General features: G+C 44.4%; 1 protein-coding gene across 14 annotated transcripts in view; it reads left to right on the forward strand.

Moving 5' to 3' along the window:
* Sorbs1 (sorbin and SH3 domain containing 1) overlaps positions 1–20,019 on the forward strand; it is a 226,687-nt gene that overhangs the window by 90,853 nt on the left and 115,815 nt on the right. Inside the window, exon 1 of one of the 14 annotated variants that reach the window (XM_085833986.1) lies at positions 14,457–14,708. The exons of 8 other annotated variants lie outside the window; for them this stretch is intronic. In XM_085833986.1, the coding sequence (XP_085690112.1) occupies positions 14,686–14,708 (23 nt within the window). In that variant the 5' untranslated portion in view covers positions 14,457–14,685. Of the gene's footprint in view, positions 1–14,456; positions 14,709–20,019 lie in introns of those variants that run through there. 5 more of the 14 variants (XM_085833984.1, XM_085833985.1, XM_021151938.3 and 2 more) reach the window with 5 other exon arrangements.

Here is a 20,019-nt window from a genome sequence, read left to right on the forward strand (position 1 = left end):
TGCTTTCTTTGCCTTAATTTGGGGTGGTGGTGGTGGTGACAGCAGCAGCAACAGTTGCTGTCACTCACATTGTACCAATTGCCTCTCTTCTAGTGAGTCAGCCAAATGTGAGTGCCTGGAGGGAGGTGTAGCATCTTCTACACCACTCACGTCAGCATTGTGTCTTTGAAAGCAGCGGCCAGCAGCAGCACTGTGGAGTGGAATGGCACCTGGTGCCTGGTGGTGACCTCTGAAGGTCTTCAGAGAGCTTTCCACTAGCTATCCGTTTGAGGCGTTTGACTGGACCGTGTCAGTGGGAACCCCTTTGCTGGTTTTGTGCTATTGGAGGAGAGTGGTACCAAGGACATGACTTCATTTCATCTGTGCTCCATGAGAACAATACTTGTGGACGGCTACTTTTGCCTCTCTAGTCTTGCTTTACTCCAGAAGAGCATGGGCTGTTTGTCTTTCAGACCTAGTAGCCAGCATAGCTTGGTTCAGAGATGAGATCTTAGTCAGGCCAAAGGCCTGAGTAGAGAAAGGGAAGGGATGGATGGAAAGAGCAGAGTGGCCTTTGCCAGGGCCCTAGAATTACTTATTTAGATAGCAGCTACTCTATTTACCAAAGTGTTTTGCTGTGAATATTTGAAATAGCAGTCACACCCTTATGCAAATGTAAGAACTAGAAGTTCTCCAAAGACAAGCAGCCCAGGCCCTTCCCACTCTGAAGTCCTGGACATCTTACAAACATTATAGTCACCTGAGGCTTCTCTTTCTTCTGTCTGATCTCTCTGTCCTTTAAGATCTACCTCAGTTCCTACTGCCCGGCTGTGAGTTCTTTGGCCTCGCACTACTTGTTTGGTAATTAGATAGAGTGTTTTCTCAAGAACTGTGAATTGTTGGAGCTCTTGTCCTTTTTGCATCTTTATATTGGCTTTCCCACTAATTCTATTATTTAGGGCAATTGCTATCGACCCTGTCTCGCTGCAGCAGAGGGCCTTTGTAGCAACAGCGATATACTAGCTCGAAATGTACACCATAACTACCAAGTTAGGAAGTCTGTTGTGATTTCTACTGTCTGTTGTGTAACAAGCTTAAATGATTCTAACTGGTAGGCCTAGGTTTGAGAAATCTCTACTATAGCGAAGAACAGGGGGTGGGGAATCCAAAGACTTGGTGGTACAACCCGCTAGCTCCTGCATTACTCTCTCTGACTGATATTGAGAAAATAGTTTTTCTTCTCTTGGAGTATTTTGTTGTACTGGTTGCTAATGGATGTCCTACTTGTAGAGATGAGTGTGGAATTCTGGGTAAAATATGCAATGAGTGTTGCTTTTGTTAATTTAATAGGAGTTTTTAAGGTTGAGGGATAAAACATGGTCCCCTTTTGTTGCTCAAACTAGTTTTGGACTCTTGAGCTCTGTCCTCCATCTTTGGAGGAATTTTTTGTAACTGCAGATGGGTGCCATTGAGCCCATGTTAAACAGGGTTCTTTTTGGTAGGAGTTTTCAGATGCCTAGCTATGTCTTTGATGGTCTTTGAAGGTCTCCTAAATGGGGTGTTACAACCTTTCCACAGCTCCTTTGCTGTTGACTTCCCTGGGAATAGTGCTTTGTGGGACATATTTTCGGTAATGCTGGCTTTGCAAAGGATGGCTTAAGAATGCTGTGAGCCTTGAGGTCTTATGACCTTATAAATCAGCGAGAAAGAGACTTCCAGTACAGGTTAAGTCAGATACAATGTCAGCATTTATAATTTAGGTGAGCTAGATTTCTAGAGAAGTTGAACACTGAGATGGTATGTGAGTGAAAGAAATAAATAAAAATGGAGGACATGACAGCTCCTAGGTGGTGGGGGAGAGGTTTATCGTAGATCTGAGGGAGAGCATAGCCAGAGGTAGGGAAGTCTGCGAGAACTCAGAGTGAACAGGGCCCTGAGTTGAGCCATGTGAGGAGAGAGGGAAGAGGAGAGGGGAAGAGCCAGGAGACCGAGAGACCAAGAGGGTAAAGGGTAGACAAAGGGACTGGATAACCAAGATGGCTGGATTATATAGGGAAGAATATGCCAGCCATATGCTGTAACAGGTAGGGACTGAGGGATGCTGGGAGACTGGTAGCCAGGTCCACTATAGGCACCTCAGCCATTTGTCCAGGATTTGAGACCTAAAAGGAATGGAAATAAATAAACAGTGGAAAGTGAAGTGTGTGCACGTGCATGCGTGTTAGATTTATTCAGTGAGTGTTTTGTCTGCATGTATATATGTATACCATATGCATGCTTGGTGCCTATAGAGGTCAGAAGAGGGCATCGGATCCCTTGCAAGTAGAGTTGGGGAGCCATTGCGTGGCTACTGAAACTCAGACTCCTGAGCCTCTGCAAGAGCAACCGTTGAGCCATCTCTCCAGCTCCAAGATTTTATTGTTTCAAAAGAAGCATTTTTTAATTTAATTTAATTTTTTTGGTCTAAAGGAAGAAAATGGTACATTTGGAGGAGGTGGGGAAGATGGGGAGAGGGAAATGTCACTTACTGAGCTTATCTGAGGCCTGGCAGGAAACATATGGTACATTCAAGTCAGGTAATTTGAGGAGATTTTAATAAAGGAACTATTTTTAAAGGGCGTAGGCAGGAGTGGGGAAAGCAACTGCGGTAACGGTGACGCAGGACTTGATTTCTCTCTGTACCTAAGGCTTTCTCCTCCGTGCCATATTCAATCATCCCAACACCCAGGGTAGGTGTGATGACGTCACACTCTGCAGATGAGGAAAAGCACCCACAGGAGAGGAGCCAGGTTTCCACTCTGCCCTTGTTGAGCTCTTTTTACCTCAGGGCTCTGACCTTTTGCCATTGCGATATAACCTTGTTGGGCCCCGTCCATCGCTGGGATGGATGCATGTGGCCGGTGAGCACCTTTCTTCCTCAGTCTTCCTCGGCGTGAGGAGGCTCCATAGGAGCTCATGTTCTGAGCTGGATGTCTTGACTGAGTGAGACAGCTTAGCTAGCAGGCAGGGCCTCAGAGGAGGAGGAAGAGGTGAAGTGTTTAAGACCAGTGGCCCATTCAGGGACAGCTTAGCAGTGGGCGTAGAATGAAAGGGCACACTGTTCACTCGGTGCCTTAGCAGACTGGAGAAGGGGGTGGGCAGACAGTTGGCAGAGGGCCATCATGGGATATAGGTTTGAATTGGTCCATGGTTGCCCAGTAAAGCCTTTTTAGTCTGAGCAGGCCTTTGCTAGAATTTGATGAAGATTATTTTTTACATAAGAAATTTTATTTTTTTACATTAATTTATTTACTGTGTGTGCACACATGCTTGTATGTGGATTGGAGGACAGCTTAAAGTCAGTTTTCTCCTTCCACCTCATGGGCTCTGGACAGACCTGGTGGCAAGCACCCTTTGGGCCTTTTTAATCTTGCGGCCACAGAGGTTGGAGTTAAAGAACTGTGTTTTACTTCCTCTGCGAAGTCCAGAATATACTTCTGTGGGGTCCCCACATCGGTTTGAATTTGGGTTAGTCTTTAGTGCCCAGTAACAGTACTTCTCACACTGAAATACTTTCCATACCAAAAATAAAAAGATAAAAAGATAAAACACCTCTTAGAGACTGTGCACAAGACCCGCCTTTGAAAACATCTGGTGAGAATAATAAGTTGTTTGGAAGACTGCGATCGCCAGTGGACCCCCACCCCGAGCGAGGTCCACAGGGAGTCTCTGGAGTAAACCTTTATTTCCTGTTGCTTCCACACAGCAGGCCCTTCATGGAAATATTTCACATGTTTTCTCAGGCAGCAGGAAACTTTGAGGGGCAGACAGGGCTGAGGCCCCAGATAGGAACAGAGCCAGTCTTTGCCCTCTCTACCCCAGCGTGCATGGGGAGCCAACCTGGCCTTGCTGCTTTGAAGCTGGGCCAGTTCCTTGCCCCAAAGTGCTGAAGACTCCAGCTCTCTCTCCCCAGGCTCCACCAAGGCCCAACCTTGCCACACCTTCAGCTCTTTCAAAAGGCAGGCATAATTTTAAATGGTCTTAAATGTCAAACAACTCCTATCCCCCACCAACTTGCTCAAGACATCTCCTAAATGAGAGAATAAAGCTAATAGAAATTCCTAAAAATCCAAGAATTCTGGTCTGTGGAATTCTTTCATCTTAAATCCTTAAAACAAAACAGAACAGAACAGCAACAAAAACCCAAAAAACAAAAAACCAGGTATTGTTCCAGAGAGTTTTTAAATGTTTATTTTAAATTAGTTAAAAGAAATTATATTTAAAAAAAAAAAGTAAAGTAGGGGCTGTGGAGATGCTCAGCTATTAAGAGCACTCGCTGGCTTCTTTTGCAGGAGACCCAGGTTCTATTCCCAGCACCCATGTGACAGTTCACCACCATGTGTGACTCCAGTTTCAGGGAATCTGACACTCACGACACAAGTCATGCATAGTGGTCCGAGTCACACGCGTGATGCACAGACACACCTGCACACAAAACAACCATAGTCATACAATACAATGACAAAATAATCCCAGGAACTAAAAGCCAGGATGGAAAAGATCAGGTTAGTAATGCTTCCAGAGAGACAGATCCAATTAGCCGTGGAATGGAAACTTTCCTCCTTTCTCAAACTAACAAGGACTTACCTTTCCTGTGTCTAAGGCATCAAAACCACTAATGAGTTTGTTGTTCAGGCACAAAAGCTTCAACCCTCTGATGAAACTACTGAGGGGGGTTCACCTTCTTACCAAATTTTATCATTTCCCTCTTCCTCTTTCCCCTACAAGCCCTTCCATGGACTCCTCCTTGCTCGCTTTCAAATTCATGGCCTCCTTTTTCATAAATTGTTACATATGTGTGTATGTGTGTATTATGTATGCATGTGTATGTATGCATGCATATATATATGTGTACACACACACACACACACACACACACTGTATTCCTGAATAAATAAATCCAGTCTGCTCAGTCTTATGTTACTGGTCTGCATGTTTCAGGGCTGCCTGTGTGGTGTAAGGTAACTAATTGTGCTCTTTCCAGAAGACTATTGCCCCTGCTCTCAGAATTCCTTTTTTTTTTTTTTTAAAGATAATAATAAATGAATTTATTTACACTCCATATCTTATCCCCTCTGCCCCTGCGACTGTTCCACATCCCATTCCTCCTCCCCACCCTCCTGTCTCCCCACTTGAATGTCTCCACCCCCCACCCCACCTGACCTCTAAACTCCCTGGGGCCTCCAGTCTCTTGAGGGTTAGGTGCATCATCTTTGAATGAACACAGACCTGGCAGCCCTCTACTATATGTGTGTTGAGGACCTCATATCTGCTGGTGTATGCTGTCTGTTTGGTAGTCCAATGTTTGAAAGATGTCGGAGGTCCAGATTAATTGAGACTGCTGGTCCTTCTACAGGGTCGCCCTCCTCCTCAGCTTCTTTCAGCCTTCCCTAATTCAGCAACAGGAGTCAGCTGCTTCTGTCCATTGGTTGGATGCAAATACCTGCATCTGACTCTTTGAGCTGATTGTTGGGTCTTCTGGAGTGCGGTCATGCTAGGTCCCTTTTTGTGAGCTCTCCTTAGCCTCAGTAATAGTCTGAGGCCTTGAGACCTTCCCTTGAACTGGATCCCACTTTGGGCCTGTGGCTGGACCTTCTTTTCCTCAGACTCCTCTCCATTTCCATCCCTGTAATTCTTTCAGACAGGAACAATTATGGGTCAGAGTTATGACTGTAGGATGACAACCCCATCCCTCACTTGATGTCCTGTCTTCCTGCTGGGGGTGGGCTCTGTAAGTTCCCTCTATCCGGCATTTCATCTAAGGTCCCTTCCTTTGAGTCCTGAGAGTCTCTCACCTACCAGGTCTCTGCATTCTGGAGGGTCCCCCCAACCTCCTACCTCCTTGTTTCCATTGCCTTGTTTCCATTCTTTCTGCTGGCCCTCAGGGCTTCAGTTCTTTTCCCTCACCCAATACCAGATTAGGTCCCCCCCTCCCCCCCGCTGCCCCACTTCCTTCCCCACCCCTTCCCTACCCCCACTTCCATCCACTTTCTCTCCCAGGTCTCTCCCTCCCTCCCCACTTGTGATTGCTCCCTCCCAAGTGGGACTGAGGTGTCCTTACTTGGGCACTTCAGCTTGTTGACCTTTTTGAGTTCTGTCCTTTTAAATATACTGAGCATCATAGAAAATGGTTGTAATCATGAACCTGAATTTTTAAAATTTGGTCAATATTTTAGTAAAATCTTATTATTCCTTGTCAAGAATTCCAAGGGCTCTGTGATTGACAGGGGACAGTCGCAGAAGGTGTTGCTCTGATTCCCATCTGCATAAGAGGCTCAACTGTGGTAGAAGCCACTGCAGCTCCCCCCACCCCCAACCTTCCACACAGCACATCCCGTCTCCTTTTCACTCTGGAACTCATTGACGATTTTCCACAGACCATGTTTGCAACTTTCTGTGAAAATTGGAATCTTAGCTGGGTGTGCCTTTCACCCAGCCATTGAGGAGGCGGAGGAGAGTGGATCTCTTGAGTTTGTGGCCTCCTGATCTATAGAGCAAGGACCACATAGAGAGACCCTGTTTCAAAAATAAAAACTTAAAAAAAAAAAAAGAAACAAAGAAAAGGACCACTGAGATCTTTAGTTCCTTTATCATGAGTTGTGTCAGTTTGAGAAGTATGACATTCTAACTTTTGACTTTTTGACTTTTGAGATCATTGAACTGCCTAATATAGAGTGGGAATGAGTTCTGTCTGAGTTAGGATTTTTCTGATCCTACCTGACCCCAGTTGCACTCACAAAGAGGTGGTTTTAGTTTGTTTGTTTTTTTAAAAAGAGCAGTCTGGCATGTGCTTTCTTGCATTTGTTTAAGGTGAATTCCTTGGTTGTTAAGTCTGCGTTGTTATCACATGGGCATTGGCTGCACAGTGGGGGGGGGGGTTCATATGTTACATGTATGGCTGTAAACATAATCTATTTTGTTGTGGGTGTGCCTGTTGTGGCTTGTCACTTGGTTAGAATTTGTGTCTATTTTTATTTGTAATGCTTATTGACTTGATTTATTCAGATACCAAGTTCTGAAAAATTAGAAGTCAGGGAAAATTACTGATACAAGGAGATGGAAACTTTGAGCCCAAGGTGATTCTAATAAATCTGGGATATATGAGGCAACTTGGGAGCCGTCTTGTTTTTGTTTGTTTTTGTTTTTTTTAAGATCTATTTATTATACGTAAGTACACTCTAGTTGTCTTCAAACACTTTTTCTTCTCTCTCTGGTCCTGCTCAAAGATTTCTTTATTTATTATATGTAAGTACACTGTAGCTGTCTTCAAACACCGCAGAAGAGGGCATCAGATTTCATTACGGATGGTTGTGAGCCACCATGTGGTTGCTGGGATTTGAACTCAGGACCTTCAGAAGAGCAGTCAGTGCTCTTACTTGCTGAGCCATCTCTCCAGCCCGGGAGCAGTCTTTAATGTCCACAGTGGTCCTCTAAACATCTCTCATCCCACAGAAGAAAAGTGGAAGTCAGTCATTCTTTAAAAGTTGGGTTCACAATTAACCGGGGTCTTTCCTTGTGCATAATATCCTCTTCTTTCTTTGTGGACAGCAGGTGTTTGTATGTCGAAGATATTTATAGAGAGAGTATTTCCTAGTATCATTTGGCTTTTCATGTAAAATCAAATCAATATCCTTTACTGCGCCCAAGGCACTGTGTTAAAATTCAGAAGGAATATTAGCAGCGAATAAAGAATTTTCCTTTTTTTTTTCCCCTTTTTTTTTAAAGCGTGCAGTTCTCCCTACCATCTGCTCTGTAAACACAAAGGTAATAGCTTTCTTTGAAAGGCTTTTTTCTTTGAAGAGTTCATTTGCTGTGTCTGACTCAAAGCCTCGTCTTTGATGGGCAGAACTTGAGACAAGGACGGGGATGCTTTCATCCCGTCCAGGTCCCACACTGACTCTGACCTTGTGGGCCGTCTTCCTCTGTCTTACTCAGAATGCCTTTCATTAATAGAGTGAAGATGTCAAGTGAGGCCATTTCTAACGCGTTTCCGAACAAAAGAAACCTGGCGATGATGTTTAATTGGATGATTTCACTGTGTGATAACAGAGGTAGTTCCACTCGAGTGTCTCCTCCTCCTGAGAGTTTCCAGTATCCTGTAGAGCTGGAAAATCCAAAAATCACAAATACGGACTGTTGTAGGGTTCCACAGTGAGCAAGTGAAATGGCAGGATGTGCAGAGTCCCAGGCCCTGTCTTCAGAAAGAGATGCCTCCTTTTGAGGGAAGAGTAAATGTTGTTGAAGCTGTCACATACATGGGACACAAAATGACATAGACAGCAAGTGCTTTACCAGTGTTGTCCCCGCCACGCCTGGAGCTGCCACAGCAACTGAGTGATGGGGTGCTGTCATTTTCCAGAGGGAGAAACAGTACTTTGCTCCAGGCTGCACCGGCAGAATGGAGTAGGGCTGATGTCTGAACTGGACCCTGTACTCTTTTAAACGGTTTTAAGTTTAATTTTTTGCTCATTATGTTGTGACTGTGCATGTGACTGCTGTGTGTGTGAGGACAACTTTTGAGTGTCAGTGATACGCTTTTATAGTGGGATCTGGGCAAGAGGCTGGGGGGGGGGTGGGGAATTATTGAACTCGGGTCAGGAGTGTGTGGCCAATGCTTTTACTGTTATAGAAATGGTATGCAGCCGGGCAGTGGTGGTGCATGCCTTTCATCCCAGCACTTGGGAGGCAGAGGCAGGTGGATTTCTGAGTTTGAGGCCAGCCTGGTCTACAAAGTGAGTTCCAGGACAGCCAGGGCTACACAGAGAAACCCTGTCTCGAAAAACAAAACAAAACAAAACAAAAACAAAAACATTTAAGAAATGGTATGCCTTCCCCAAAGCTCTGCAGTGTACTTGTCCAGCTCGGGCGAATGCTCAAAGAGGAGCTGGCCTTGAATAGGTTTCACTGACTTATATGGACCTCAGGCTGGTACGTTCTACATACACTGGTCACCCCCCTCCCCCAGCCCCTTTCCAACATCTATACCAGAGCTAAAAAGACCCCTGTGTTTACAGGAACTGGGCACACCTTTGCCCCTAGAATTGACAAGAGCCAAGTCAAAGGAATAAGAGCCAGCTAGACTTAGGGTGGCTGGCATGGAGCTGACTCCTCAGGTACAACTGAGCAGAGTTTTAAAGATGTCCATTTTTTTTACTTTCTCCCTCCCCCTTCTTTCTCCTTCTCTTTCCTTCCTTCGTTCTTTCTTTTCTCCTCCAAAACAGGGTTTCTCGCTGGCCTTGAACTCAAGAGATCCACGTGTCTCTGCTTCCCAAGTGCTGGGAGTAAGATGTGCGCCACCACACTTTATTCCCATTTTGTCATTTTATCTTATTATTTGTTTGTGTGTTTCTAAAATTTTTATTTTCAACTGATGTCCTTATTTGGGGATTTTCACCCTTCCAGTTTTAGAATCTGTGCTGTGAAGGGCCTCAGGGCGACGGATGTAAAGAAGTCTTCACTCGTCTTCTAGTGGACAGGGCTCACTCAGAGCTGCTCACAGGCTACTTCAGAAGCTTCTGTTGACTGTCATCCTCCAAAGGCATCACATGGCTTTAAAAATAAATAGCAGCAACTTGCCACTAAACAACCTCTGAGCCTCAGATAGTAGGTCTGTCAAGGGCAGTGTGTGTGTGTGTGTGTGTGTGTGTGTGATCCCGGAGCACAGGCTGTGGTGCCACTCAGAGACTCCCAGGAACTGTATAAATGTATTGAATAGTTTGTTTAGAGCATTCTCCAAGTCACCATTCAAATGCCACAGAGAGGACTTTGAATACAAACAGAAGGACCCAAAATGTGTGAGTCTCGACCATGGAATTCAAGGAAGGACTTGGGTTCTCCGGTTAAGGTCAGACAGACTGGAGTTTATAGTTCTATTTCTTGTGGGTTTGGTGACAATTCCCACACCAAAGAGTTATCAGGATTAATAAGATGGTCTTTGAAGTGTGCCTAGCTCTCAATGGTGACAGGACTTGCCTCGCTAGCAAAGTTAGATACAGCAGGTTTGGGTAGTTGAGAAGAAGCAAGAAGCACAACGTGAGGCTGTTTCAATCCCACACATAAGGAAAAGCATTTTGTGCTGCAGAGAGTTGTGAGGAGTTTGCAGAAGTCTCTGTCAGCGGCGCGTTCGTCAGGGAGTGGAATGCTACTTCTGGAAAGTCGGTCTTAGTTTTTCTGGAGCAACCTGGTCTTTATAGGTGAGTTCTGGACCAACCAGAGCTACAAAGTGAGGCTGTGTCTGTGAAAACAAACAAAAACAAAAACAAAAAACCCCACAAATTTCTGAAGTTGGGAAAACCTAAAGAGGAAAGAATGGATGAAATTAAAAAAAAAATGCATCATTAGAACTTTATTTCAAAACCTTCATAGCAAGAGAGAAATACTTAAGAGGAAATACCAGACATTCATTATTATCATGGCCAGATAATGTAACGAATTATAGCTAAATCATATGGGGTGTGTCAGGGAAGTGACACTGGGTCTTTTTATTTAATTTATTTAGTGTATGCTTATATCCATCCATTCCTTCTGTAGTTTGAACAGTACTTAAAAAATGAAACTTATTTGAAATGAAAAAGGGTTTCTTTATCACAAAATAAAATATTTGAACAATCTCTTTAAATTTTGTTTTGTTTTAATGTCTTTGCCAAAAGAAATTCTATTATTGAGTGGCACTGTGTTTAATACAAACAACTGGAGACTTTGGGAGCTTTAAGAGCTTGATGCAGTGAAGAAGGGAGGCAGGCAGGCAGAAGTCCTCACCCTAGCTGAGCTGTTGGTACTTGGTGGCTGATGGAGAAGGGCGAGCAGGTTGTCTTTAAGAGGGTTTAACATGCTCCAGTGGATGGCCACACATCCAGGAGCATCTGACCCAGTGCTGTTAAAAAACAAAACAAAACAAAACAAAAAACCAAGGACACAAACGTGGGTGAGTAGGAAAGTGGGGTGCCTCTGTGAGGGTATGGGGGCTGGCGAATGAGATCTGGATGAATGTGTTGTGTGATGGTCTCAAGGAACCAGCTGAGGAAAGGGTTTGATGCGTTGTGAAATTAGCCCTCACACTGTGATAGGACTGTATGGTAGGATGTAAGTGTGGAGTTAGAAATACTTTCAGGAAAAAGCAAAACATCTGCTTGTTACATTGTGTCGACGTTTTATAGGTTTTGGCCACTGAGAAGTATGATGTGAAATGGCTTTGCATTCAGGGCCCCTTTGAATTCTTTGCTCTCCCAAACATCCAGCTGAGATGTGTTGAGATAAGAAATGCCTGTGCTTTTACTAGATTTCTCATTTGTAACCCAGCACCAGGTTGCTTACAGACCGGGCTGGCAGTCATGACTAGCAGGCCCTGCGAGTGGAACTGCACCCACACATTGCTCTATTCACTGTGAAAATTTTACAGGAGAAGAAGGAAAAATCTGTTTCCTTGCTTAAATGAAAGCCCGACACAATTAGTACAAAATATAAATACTATGCCAGTGAGTGAACAAATTCTTCAACATGTGCAGCTCTGTGTGATGGCTTAGATTTGGGCGTGGACATTGACATGTGCTCTGTGTGATGGCTTAGATTTGGGCGTGGACATTGAATGGTCGTATGCTTTATACTTGTTTTGGTCAGTGTTTCTCGGACTGTAGCCTTAAATCCTTCCTGCCAGGAGCAGAGGTTGCAGGTTCCACAGGGCTCTTCGGTCACCTATCTGGGAGCAGATCCTACGCGTGTTTTAAAGCAGCACTTCCCACAGCCTGCAGTGCGAGCAGTTTCCGAACAACAGACACCCTGTGGTAATCAGTAAAAGATGCGGGTTAATTTGCTTTTCTAATTGGAATTTTTATTATTTTTTTAAATCTAAAGAGTTCAAACTCATGCAGAAAAATTGAGAGCAAAGCTGACTTTTTTTTTTTTTTTCGAGACAGGGTTTCTCTGTGTAGCCCTGGCTGTCCTGGAACTCACTTTGTAGACCAGGCTGGCCTCGAACTCAGAAATCCACCTGCCTCTGCCTCCCAAGTGCTGGGATTAAAGGCGTGTGCCACCACTGTCCGGCTAAAGCTGACTTATTTTAAGCCCAGGATTTTACTACTGTATGAAGGAGATTTGAAAGTTCAAGGCATCGTGTACTGTGTCCTCAATTTGAGCAATAAAACTGACTTTTTTAAAGTACAGGTTAAAAATTTAGTGGAAGGGCACAGAATAGTTTAAAAATGTTACTGTTGTTTTTCTGAATTCTGAAATTCATCAAGTAGCAATTAAAAATACATTTCTGTAAGGAAAAGCATGTATTTGAGAAATCATTTATTATTAAGATGTTTGTGAATTTATAAAACAGCAAATGTGGAGGGGATGGGTGAAGAGAGGGACCCAGTGTCTTAGCAAGGTCCATCAGCATCCCTTTGTTATAACTTTTGTGATGAAATCAAAGTCAAGTAGGAAAATTCGTGTCTTTTTTTTTTTTAACTTTTTATTGATTCTTTGTGAATTTCACATCATGTTTTATGTAAAGATATTATTGGGATTTTTTGTTGTTGCCTGGCTAAGATGTTATAATTATCCTTAAGAAACAACAAGAAAAGCTGGGCGTGGTGGCACACGCCTTTAATCCCAGTACTCGGGAGGCAGAGGCAGGCGGATCTCTGAGTTCGAGGCCAGCCTGGCCTACAAAGTGAGTTCCAGGACAGCCAGGGCTACACGGAGAAGCCCTGTCTCAAAAAAACAAAACAAAACAAAACAAAAAGAAACAAGAAGAAGCCTGGGCAGTGGTGGCTCAAGCCCTTAATCCAGCAGCACTCAGAGGAGGATCTCTGAGTTCAAGGCCAGCTTTGAACAGAGCGAGTTCCAGGATAGCCAAGGCTACACAGAGAAACCCTGTCTCAAAAAAACAAAACAAAACAAAAAAAAAAACAACCAAACAAAAAATTGACAATGTGGATATCAGAGAATCCGTCACTTTAACTTTGACTCAGAAACAAAAAAGATTTCATGTGAGATATCTGTGCTTAATTGAAACCTCCCACTCCATCCCCCTTAAAGCCAGGATCTCACTATGTAGCTTAGGTTGGCTTTGAACATGCTGTCTTTCTGCCTCTTGCCCCAAATGCTGAGATTATAGACCTGAGCCACCATGCCCAACTTGAATGGCAGGTGGTGTTGGTTGGTTGGTTGGTTGAGGATGCAACCAGGAGCTGCTGCATGACAGAGAAACACTTCACTGTTAAACTCCACCCCAGCCCGGTGACCTCATAGGGAATGAGGAAGTAAATGAAATAAGGTTTAGATGAAATTTGCAACCTTGATTTGTGAATAGTTTGATATGTATTTAAATCTCTCTATATCAGTGTGGGCAAAACATATGGTCTACTTGAAATAAATTGTCTTTATGCAACTCGTCATCATGTAAATAGATATCAATAAAAAAAGTAAATACATATTGGTAAAAAATATAATTTTGGTAATTTAATAATTGGTCTCTGCCCCTTCCCTGTTGATATTCTCCAGCCAGGGCCAACATCGATCCACTCCTCACCCTTGTTTCATTTGTCTTTGTCCCTTCCCTCATCATTTCTTCCTCCATTTAAACCCTCTCTAACAACTGTGGGTCGGGGGGAGCAGTGGGAACCCCCAACATGTCCTCTGTGTCTTGTCAGATGACATTTCTGCTTCTCGGCTTCTCGGCTTCTCGGCTGGAAGAGCCCACTCTGGGGTGACATCCTTATCTTTCTGACAGTTAGCTGCCTTCCAGCCCTGAGATCTGAGTTCCCATGACCCAGGCACTCTATTTATTTTCTTAGCTAGGAATTTCCAGAGCCCCAGCTGGGATGCCCTTTGCCTTCCCTGCAGCTGGCTTCATTCGGAATTTAATGAGCTTGCTGAGTTGAGTGGCCAGAGAAGGGTTTCCCTCACTGGAAGGACTCTGACACTTTTTCCTGTAAAGTAAGTAATTGCCAGGGGCTGCCTGGCTCCAGAAAAGGGCCTTCCCAGCCCTCTCCCCTGTGGTCAGGGTCTAGGGCATACATAATCCCCAGCCTTCTCACCCTGTTCTTCTTTAGTTTTGAGGTAGCCATCAGTGAAGGAGGAATATATATTTAAATCCTTGGTGTTTTTTTAGTTCCATGTCCATTGGGGACAGTTAAGCAAGCCTGTTGGTGAATTTGCGTTGGCGTTTGGGATTTCCATTTCCCGCCACGTCTGCTTCTCTGCATTTAAGTTTGCTGGTTAGGCAATACAGCTGTGATTTTAGCAGGCGGGAGCTTCATTATCACTCTGAGAGTTCAAATATTCCTGCTTTTATGGAGGGCTTTAGGCATGTTTTAGATCCACCTTTACCCCCCCCCCCCCAATTATAGTCTTTACATATTTATAGAAGAACCTGGTTTTGCACTGTTTTGAGGAAACAGAAGGAAGTCCACAATTACAGACTTCTGAAGCTGGGTTCCTTTGGCCATGTGAAACCTTCCTGAGAACAGACAGTGGTGGTGGCGGCGGCTAGATGTTTCTCCCAGCCCCCATCTAGATCACTGATTAACCTTTGTCACAGATGGCCAAGGACTTTGCTGTCTTGCAGCCTACAGACTGTAGAAGCGTGGGTCCTGGTTAGAGTCACCACAAGGTCGGAGTTAAATATTCTCTGCCTGTGGCAAGAAAACCTACATTCCTGGCAGTGGCGTTTCCTTCTTCATGCTGGACCCAGAGGGTTGCAGGTACACTTAAACAGTGACCCAAGAAGCCTTCCATTAACTAGAATTTCTACTCATCGCCAACTCTCTTCTACTTTGGGGGTTAGAGGGAGACAAGAAGAAAATAAGCCAATCACAGCAACATGGCGCTCACGTATGAAGCGCTTCCTGTGTGCACAGCAGTGTATTGATGGGCAGAGGCCCCTGAGTCCTTGTAACAGGAGTCTTGGTGTTATTTTACTCCTTTGGCATGTGGGGACGCAGAGGTTTACAGTGTTAGCAGAGCCAGAGGGAGGCACTTAGAACTCTTCCGTGCTGGTTAGAGTCCATGTCAAGAAGGTAGTTGTTCTCTTAATGATGAACTCCCATTCCCGCCTCTGCTGTCTTCTGCAACTAACCCCAGAAGGTAGAGCCCTCATCTAGTATCTCTTGAGTGTATACACTCTCTGTCTGTCTGTCTGTCTGTCTGTCTGTCTGTCTCTTAGCTAGAGGCTAACATCTGGTGTCTTTATTCTTTTCTCCACCTTACTTCTTTTGCGATCTATTTTTTATTATTTTTAAGTTGTATACAGGTGTGTTTGACCTCATGTGAGTTTGTGTACAGGAGCCCTCAGAGACCAGAGGTGTCAAATGCCCTGGCACTGGAGTTAGAGAGGACTGTGAGGTCATGAGCTGCCTGAAGTGTTCGGAACTAAATTCAGATCCTGTGGAAGAGCAGTGAGTGCTCTTAGTCACTGAGTCTTTTTCTCTGGCCGTCTCCATCTTACTTTCGAGAGAGGATCTCTTGCCCACCTTATGTTTTTTGAGAAAGTACCATTCATTATTTGGACACATTTGAAGGCAAGCCTCATGTCTGCCTCTGTAGGCCTGGGGTTATAGGCATGCACTGGCATAACACCTGGTTTTTATGTGAGTGCTGGAGATTTTTTTTGTGCAACGATAGGGGCACATGTAGCCCAGGCTGGCCTTGCTGGAGATGTTTTTGTGCAATGATAGGGGCGCATGTAGCCTAGGCTGGCCTTGCTGGAGATGTTTTTATGCAATGATAGGGGCACATGTAGCCCAGGCTGGCCTTGTACTTGGTGTGTAGGTAAGAATGACTTTGTAGTTCTGATTTTCCTATTTCTATCCCCCCAAATCCTGGGATTACAGATGTGTGCCACCACACCCAGCTCTGTCCAGTTTCTCATGTTTAGATCAGGTGTGAGTTGTGAAGACTGGATCATTTGGGGTTAACCATTCTCATTATCATTTATTAGCTTTAGAACAATCCTGTAAACATCTAACTCTGTCAGCTTTTGTTCTGTTTTGATGAGTTTGTTCTGTTTGCAGTTTTTCTACTTAGCCTCTTTGAGGTCTACAGGATTGTCAACACCTTTTTGTTCCTGATAATTTTCTTGTCAGCCATCAAGCAGTAGGGCAGAGAGGGGTGAGTGGGGGGAAGTCTCCCTATGGGTGGCAAACACAGAATGATATTTAGGGAGTATGCTTAGATGATCAAATTCCCTCTGCATGGCAGTTTTTGCTACCCATAAGCAAAAAAAGACAAATGTAGAAATTGTCACTTGTGGTTGCTGCAATCAAGGTTCCTGTGCAGCTTTTCAAAGCCGGATTGCAGGAAGCTTTCCCCCTGGGCAGAGGATTCTTGTACCTTGGGACTTTTCATATGGGCCACAGGGCACCGGCACACCCTCCTGCCCCCTTGATCCCCACTGCTGTGGTGCATTCTGTATGCTTCTCAGCAACAGTAAGTCAGATCACAGATGGTTGTGAACTACCACATGGTTGCTGGGAGTTGAACTCAGGACCTCTGGAAGAGCAGACTGTGCACTTAATGACTGAGCCATCTCTTCAGCCCCTGAGAACAGCTTCTTATGACCACCAGAAGGAGTAGAAGAAAAGTTTATCTCCAGATTAGGCAGTGATTGCCTGTAACATATGTAAGCTACGAAGCTTGTTACAGAAGTTAAGATTCACAGAGAGAATTGTATTAGGAAAAGGCAGGTCATGCTACCTCATTAGGGACAGAGAGGAGAGCCAGTTAGTTGTCTGCCCCACCCCCTCTGTGTGTGTGTGTGTGTGTGTGTGTGTGTGTGTGTGTTAGGGCGAGAATGCCAGGGATGGAAACTTCTGAGCTGTATCGAGACTACTAGTCTCTTCTTTCTTCCCACCCAGACTATATCTCCTCTCAGGGCTACAGAGGTGGCTCAGTGGTTAAGAGCACTGACTGCTCTTCTAGAGGTCCTGAGTTCAATTCCTAGCAACCACATGCTGGCTCACAGCCATCTCTAATGGGATCTAACGCCCTCTTCTGGTCTGTCTGAAGACAGCTACAGTGTACTCATATACATAAAATAAATAAATCTTAAAAAATGTACGAGTAAGAATATCTCTCGGGCTGGTGAGATGGCTCAGTGGGTAAGAGCACCCGATTGCTCTTCTGAAGGTCCAGAGTTCAAATCCCAGCAACCACATGGTGGCTCACAACCATCTGTAACGAGATCTGACTCCCTCTTCTGGAGTGTCTGAGGACAGCTACAGTGTACTTACATATAATAAATAAATCTTTAAAAAAAAAAAAAAAGAATATCTCTCTCTAGGGTAGGCCCTATATCTAATTTTGGTTGACCAACCTCTCAACGCCACAGATGAAGTGCTCTGAAGTAATCCGTCTGTGTGTGCTCAGTGCAGTCTGTGTAGGAGGAATCGCTTACTTTAGGCAGACACCGTTTTACAACTTTAAATTTATTTATTTATTTAACTTATATTTTTACATTTTTATGTGTATGAATATTTTGCCTGTGTGATTGTATATGTACCATGTATATGCTTGGTGCCCACAAGCGTTAGAAGAGGGCTTCCCTTAGAACTGGAGTCATGGATGGTTGTGAGCCACCATGTGGGTGTGAGGGATTGAACCCGGGTTCTTTGCAAGTGCTCTTAATTGCAAAGCCATCTTTCCAGGCCTGTCATTTTGACTGCTCATTGAGTCTTGCTGTCGTTACTGAGGCTCAGTTTTTCCATTGTAAGGAGGCGTTTGAGGATTAGAAATGACGTATGTAAAGTGGCTGGTTCCCAGCCAGCTTTGGGGAAATGCAGACGGTCCATCTGTTTGTTTAGTAGTGTGAGAGCAGGGGCTTCTCATGAATGTATCATGTGTCCATAGTGATGGTTTGGTTTCTTGAGACATGCCCTTCCGAGGGGACAGTTATCCAGGGTTTTGCATGGGAAGGTCAAGCTGGGGACTTGATTCTTGGTATTTGATAACTACTGCAGTTGGTAGAGCCTGGTGCAGATAGCAGTAGCATCCACCTCAGGAGGAGGGCTTGCAGCCAGCTGTCTGTCCACATAATAAACAGAGGATTAGAAAGTCCAGCCTGCCGCCTTCTCTGTTAGAATACTTCTCCTGGTACCCTACCGTTAACACGTAAATGCATATTTTAAAAATTTAACCTGGAGAAGAGCAACTTATTAAATTAGGTGTTATTAATCTCATCTTCTAAGTTAGTAAAATAAAGCAGACAAATGAAGGAGTTTTCTAACTTAAACAGCCCTGGCCAGATTTGGTTCAAATCTATTTCTTCTGGCTCCGGTTAGCTTCCAGCAGCTGCTAAACACTACATGAATCTGGAATAAGAGTGGACTCCAGATAGCAGAAAGCCAGTTACTCTACCTGACACCGAGATGTATCAAACCAGAGGCAGTCTGGTTTGATAGACAGCATAGGTTTGAGAGATGCACTCTGGGTAATTGTTTGCTGTCAGCTTGGTGCTGCAGTGAGCGCTTTGGAGGTTTTACTCTTAAAGAAAACCTACCTCAGGAATTTGCATTATATTATCAGATGCTTGCATGCAGTTTTGATATCTGATTGTTTAAAAACAAAACCGAGCCTAACATTAATAAAAAGGAAGAAGGAATTAGAGAAAAGTAGTTAGTGTAATCCTGTGTGCACAGCCGGAGTGGGGGCAGCCTGACAGTTACCACAGGTAGGCAGTAATGATCCTTGGCCTCAAACTGTGACTTTGGAGTTATTGATTTGGGGCCTGTGTATACATGTTTCACTTCAGCTATTAGGCAAATACCGTTGAGAAGAGAGGTGTTCTCGGAAAAGATAATGTTTTCAGTGTTCTGTGTTGACTTTGGGGTAGGTCAGTATACTGTTCAGTGACCTTTGAAAATTTAAGGAAAACAAGCAAATTTTGAATAAGTCAGTATTATGAATTGAGGCATTTAGGTTAGATATTCGCAGAAGACACAAACTCCTTCTAGTGAATGGAGCCCGTGTTCTCTCATTCCTGAGCATGGCATGGCCTGTACTATAAAGGTCTGTGTTACATAGGATGTGGTGAACCAGTGGCCTCAGGGAATTCATAGCATGTGAGGAAGGTGGAACAGGAACTGTGTGGACCGTCTGTTAGCGCTGACAGCCCTGCTGTGTGGGAGACCCAGGCTTCTGCCATTCCTGGACGCCAGCAGGCCCCTGTCCAAAGGCTTTCCTAGGCCTGTTGTTCAGCCCCACACAGCAGTCATTGTTCAGTCTCACTTACCTGCCTGTGGCCTGTGGCCCAGCCTGGACTCTGCAGGGAATTGAAGATGCACCCATTGGCTATTTCTCAGTGGGTTCCCGTTGTGTTGTGACCTCTTCAGAAAGAGTGTGGTGTCTCTGCCATGGGCCCGCCCTTATTTTAAGACTCTGTATAAATCTCTGTGTTGAAGCTTTACTTTTATCTAATGAGTTTGGGAATCTGCCCTGTTTTGAATTCTCTAGATTGTCTTTAGGGAAGAGCACCACAGTCACTGGATGCCGCAGTCAGACAGTTTTGTTTGGGTTCTGTAGACAGAACCATATTTGGGAAACGCAAAGGGACCAGTTTTCACTTTTAGGGCTTGTCTTGGTTAACAATACATGTTTAAGAACCTTTGTATGCCCGGAGTTGCACACACAAAGAGATCGTGAAGTAGCTAAGGGTTCTGGAATGCTAAGACAGAGGAGCCGGGAATTGGCAGGAGGGAAGGTTTGTGTCTCAGGGAGGGACTGTGTGTGTGGTTACCTGGCAGTCCCTGTAACCATCTTAAAACGAGATATTTGGTGCAGTTGCTTAGGAAATCTGGCAGAACCTTTGAGTCACTCCGTGTCCCCTGAGTCCTCATAAGGAGTTACAATGGGGTAGCCTGGCCTCACAAGCAAAAGCAGTAGGTATGATTAATGTTAGAGCTCTGCACGCCAGGTCACCAGTTAGTCCAGTGGAAAGGGGCATTGTGTGGAGTTCTCATAGACAAGATTATTAGACACAGTTTTTTAGTTTGTCTGCTAGAATTTTCTCTTGAAAGTTTT

This window comes from Mus caroli, unplaced genomic scaffold (genome assembly GCF_978045245.1).
Source record: "Mus caroli unplaced genomic scaffold, Mus_caroli_1 scaffold_20, whole genome shotgun sequence".
NCBI classification, from domain to species: Eukaryota; Metazoa; Chordata; class Mammalia; order Rodentia; family Muridae; genus Mus; species Mus caroli.